The sequence below is a fragment of the Haliotis rubra genome, unplaced genomic scaffold, assembly GCF_003918875.1.
Source record: "Haliotis rubra isolate DU_JTF1 unplaced genomic scaffold, ASM391887v1 Scf1868, whole genome shotgun sequence".
NCBI lineage: Eukaryota > Metazoa > Mollusca > Gastropoda > Lepetellida > Haliotidae > Haliotis > Haliotis rubra.
Genome location: NW_025765856.1, coordinates 1 through 4,752, shown reverse-complemented (window position 1 = coordinate 4,752; position 4,752 = coordinate 1). Strand labels below are relative to the sequence as shown.

Below are 4,752 nucleotides of genomic sequence, written 5' to 3'. Positions count from 1 at the left end.
ATCCAAACACATGTATTTCAATACATGATAGTGGAGTCTTTTGAACACTACCTTTTCCAAAATACGTTCTTTATTGTGTACCACCCACATGGATTTTGTTCTATAAGTAGCCATGCGTTGATCCACCTGACATGACTCACAATTCTTCTGAGTTCTATTGCAACGCCGCTGCTTTTACCATAGGTCATTATTAGTCTACGCACACTTACAATTCTTTGTAGGGTGATATGTGGGCAGTAAATTCGCGGTCTCAAATGGAGAAATGACCTAGTATATGCCTGAAATTGATGTGAAACTTGCAAGAAAGATAATATTGTTTTGCATAGTACTCTGCCAGAAGACTGCTGGGCTATCTGTAAAGATAGCTCAATGATATGAAGCACAACTTCGTTTGGTAAGTCAGCAAATGTAACCTGGTCATCTTGTGAAACGTCATAATCGATTCCTTCCATATGACGATCTTTTCTACGTGAGATTTTCACTTCCTCGTCGCTACTATTTGGAGCTTTGAACGTCTCGTCTTGACATCTCATTTCCACTTCCTTCCGAGTCTAAAAGTTCCTGAACATCACATGGCGAAAGACCTCGTTCTTGTCGTGGTACATTATGCTCTTCATCGTTCATCGTCATGTCAGAGCCTTGTGTTGAATGTTCCATGTCTACAGAACAAGGACCCTGCTCTTCATCGCTTTTTCTTGACCCTTCCTTTGCTTTTCCCTTCCAAGTCAGAATAACTCGGACCATCAAATGGTGAATGACTTTGTAGAGAGTTGTATTCTTCATCGCTGCCGTTGTCATCAGACACTTGTCTTGACTCATCAGTGCCTATAGGTTCCTGCTCAATATTGCGGAGAATGCCCTTGTTCGTCGTCGCTGATGCTTCTTCTGTAAAAGCTGTGTCTTGGTTCTTTCTTTCTGTTTTCTTCCAATTCAGACGAACTTCGATCATCACATGGTGAATGTATTTCTCGGGAGATGAATTCTTCGTCATCACTGCTGTTTACACGATCTTGTCTTGGCATCTGTTGCTTCTGTTACCACTGGCAGCTGATCCTCATGTAGTTGCTGTACGTCTTGTGTTTCATGCAGCTGAAGCGCAACATAGTGTTCGCCTTCTTCTTCAGCAAAATGGCCAAGATTGAGTGTATCGATGGCTACACTGTGCGTGGGAACTATGGTAACAGTAGCATCGATGCCAAGCGATGAGTGTACAATTATGTTGATATTAAACATATCTGAGACTGCTTGTAGTGTTATATGGTCACCGTAGGTACCATCATCTAGCATACCAGATATGTATGTGTCCCATTCTTCACCGGTGTAAAGTTCCAAGGGGAATCCATCTGGCGTGTAGGGATGCTCAACGAGATAACTCACAACCTGCTCTCGAAGTGTTCTAAAGGAGCGGAATATACCAATTTTAGCTAAAAGGTGACACAAGGCTGCAAACTGACAGTTGCCGTTTCCTGGGGGATCATAAACGATGTGACCTTGAGATGCAAATGGTCTTTCGGTATCCAACAATGGTATACGATACTTAGATCGGTGATGCCTGCGCTGTGGTCTGGACGACGCCTGTTGCTTTCGTTTTACCTCAGCATCAATTGTGGAACTTGACAACCTATCGACTGACATCCATTCAGACGTGTGCTCCTTTCCTGTTATGGGATTTGTGAATGAAATCATATACATCGATGATTTTAACTTCCGTGCAAAGTACTTTCCCTTTTACAATGTACTGTTTCTTAGGGAGCCAGTTTTCCTTTTTGAACTATATTTGCATAAAACGTCGTCGCCAACGTTGTACACTGACGGGGGGTGTAGTCTTCGTTGTCTCTGCACACTGCGTCTATTTGATTTCTTTGTCGCGACTTTAGCCCGTCTTCTGGTCCGAGTAACATACTTACTTTGCCTCAATCTGTCCTTGGCATTAGGTTGTTGAATATTTTCATCTACAATATCAGTATTGAAGTCACCTGAATCTATTTCTAGAACATTGTTTGATTTTCTTCGAAGTACACTTCAAATGGACTCTGCCAACCTAAACATTCTTTCTTTTCATTATTCATTATTGAGGCATATCTTCGCAAATGTGATGCCCAGTTTACACCCTTAGTGCCCATAGTTACAAAGTCATACATTATTTTCCTTTTTCAGTTGTCTGTGTGATCTTTCCACCTTTCCTTGAGACTGGGGATGATACGGTCTACTGCGTATTGGTTTTGATTTTAAAGGCTTTTACAAAGTTCATTTACATGCCCCTTAAATTCGACACCTTGGTCCATCTGCAGCTTCTTAGGTGGACCATGTTCTTCGTAGATCACGCGCAAAGCAGTGGCTACACCCTGCTCTTCTTTGTTTGCAGCGCCACAAAGCCATGTATACCTACTGAATACATCTACAAGAGACAGGTACAAACTTATATGTTTTCCCTTTCCATCTAACAGCATTTCTGCTGAAATCTACGAGATCAACTTGATGATGTGATTGCACAGACTTTGCTCTCCACTGGTCTGATGATAGCTTTATTTGTAAACTTGGCGGTGTGAATGGAATACTTCTCTTTCGTCCGTAGCTCTCTCTCCGTATTGAGGTCTCTGTAAGTCCTGACATGGAATCAGCTGTCAAATGCCATAACCTTCTGTAGCCTGCTGATTTCTGACTGTGAAATGCATGTTCGACAACCTGAGCAACATCCGTTCGTTTCACAACTGGCTTCCCTCTGAAGTACAGTATATTGTTTGGTTCAGCGCCTATGGAGAGTCCTGTTTCCTTCTCCAGTACCGAAATGCATAATGGCATTTCGTTGACCTCTGGTTCTTTCGGAAACTGGTGTTTGAAAATTACCTTGCACAAGTGAGAGAATAGTATCATACGTTTCCTCGTCAAAAACAATGCGTGTATCCCTTGCCTGCCGCGTTACAGTTCAAAGTCGGGTAGCACAAGAACTGCTACAACGAATGCTCGCATGGTTGGAAATGTACGTCCGCTTATGAACAAAGTCGAGATCAGTCAAATATATATATCCTTCGCCAACAAAATTTGGACTACTTGGGCATCACTGGAAAAAGCAACAACTTATTTGTGAATTTAGACATACATCGATGCAAACGTATAAATGAAGACATATCTTTAAATCTAAGTTTAGATTTTATGGAACAAAGAATATAACTGCGTATGATTATACGGTATCTATGAAGTATTATTTAAGGGGTTAGCTTAAAAGACCGATGTAAACTCTGCGACATTTGTAAAACAATAATTTAACAGTAATAACTTCACATATTATATCATTTACGCAAACAACTTTACACAACAATGAGAAACCAATCCAGTTCAGGTCAATGATGGAAAACGTAAAGCGCGAAGAAAGTAGTTTCCTGGAGAGGGGTCGCTTGTGCATTTGTTGATGCATTAACGCAAGATGCTGCTTTGATGGCCAATGCGTGCAAGAGTCATGGAAGGTATGCTTTGTAAGATGCAAGGTTTTAAATGGAACTTTATCAAGCTTGGTTATGTATGTTTGCATAGCTTTGCGAGATTACAAACTATTATTGTTATTTGAGTGCATGTCGAAGAGAGATCAACATATGTTATATCAATATATTATTATCAAATAATTCGCTGTCAGTCTGTTCATTTCCTGAGGGAATTGTAGAACATGTACGGGGAGAAAGAGCTTAGCACTGTTGATATAGTAATTTTTTTGTAGCATGTTCCCTGCCTACTGATACCTCTCGCCTACACAGGTACTTACTTATGACACAATCAGAATATGAGTATATTCATTGCAATCATGCATTTGGTGTTATTTTACTTCTGCTCACTTCTATGTGACGTGATCACCTCAACTTTCGATATGCCACTGCTGTGGAACAAATGCATATATTCTACAATGTGACCAGGGGTTTTATGGGCGATTCATTAACATATTTAGTCACCAATTGTTATCAAGTACACGATACACTTGCCCCACACGCGAAGTCCTCTAGAAGCATGCAAAGATTTGAGTGAATTTGAGATTGAATGCTGAATTAAGATGTTCGGAAAGTCTGGAATTCATATGTTCGGTAAGTCAGGAATGCAAGTGATTCTACATTTATAATAGTAAATAGATTTACTCCCTCCTGCAAATACGGATGCTGACAGGAATAATAATCATTTGTAATATATAATGAAATTAAGCAAAATACAAAACATGAATAGAAAGAGACGGTGGATAAATAAAGAGAAGAATACGCTCATTAAATAAGACATCAATTATATCAAAGACACAGGCGTATTTTGATCTAGTTTACAGAAAGCGTAAGCTGACAAACATGGCAATGTTGCGAAAGAAGTGGTGCTGTTTTATGCTTGTCTATACCTTTTATGATAAGATGTATAGAGTAGAGACTGAAATAGACTTTTGTCTGTGTGCACGCTCACTGACTGAGTTTGGTTTCACCCCGTTTTTAGCAATATTCCAGCAACATCACGGCGGGGACACCGAAATGGGCTTCGCATTGTACCCATGTGGGGATTCGAACCCGGGTCTTCGGCGTGACGAGCCAACGCTTTAACAACTAGGCTACCCACCGCCCGTCTGTGTGTGCAAACATCGAGGAAGATGGTAAGACAGAAATGAACTTAATGAACGTTAATTCGTAGTTAATAAAGTAACGACACTGTCATTATGGGGTTGGATTCTGTTTGGTGTCGAATGCAACGTTTACTTCTGTATTTTCAGAAACGCAGCAATGCGTAACCACC

General features: G+C 40.6%; 1 protein-coding gene across 1 annotated transcript; it reads right to left on the bottom strand.

Annotated features, from left to right (window-relative positions):
• Nucleotides 1-990: 990 nt before the first annotated feature.
• On the bottom strand, nt 991-1,635 carry LOC124273988 (OVARIAN TUMOR DOMAIN-containing deubiquitinating enzyme 10-like). The gene has a single exon (XM_046709321.1). The coding sequence runs from the start codon at nt 1,633-1,635 to the stop codon at nt 991-993; it is 645 nt and encodes a 214-aa protein (XP_046565277.1).
• Between the last annotated feature and the right edge of the window lie 3,117 nt (nt 1,636-4,752).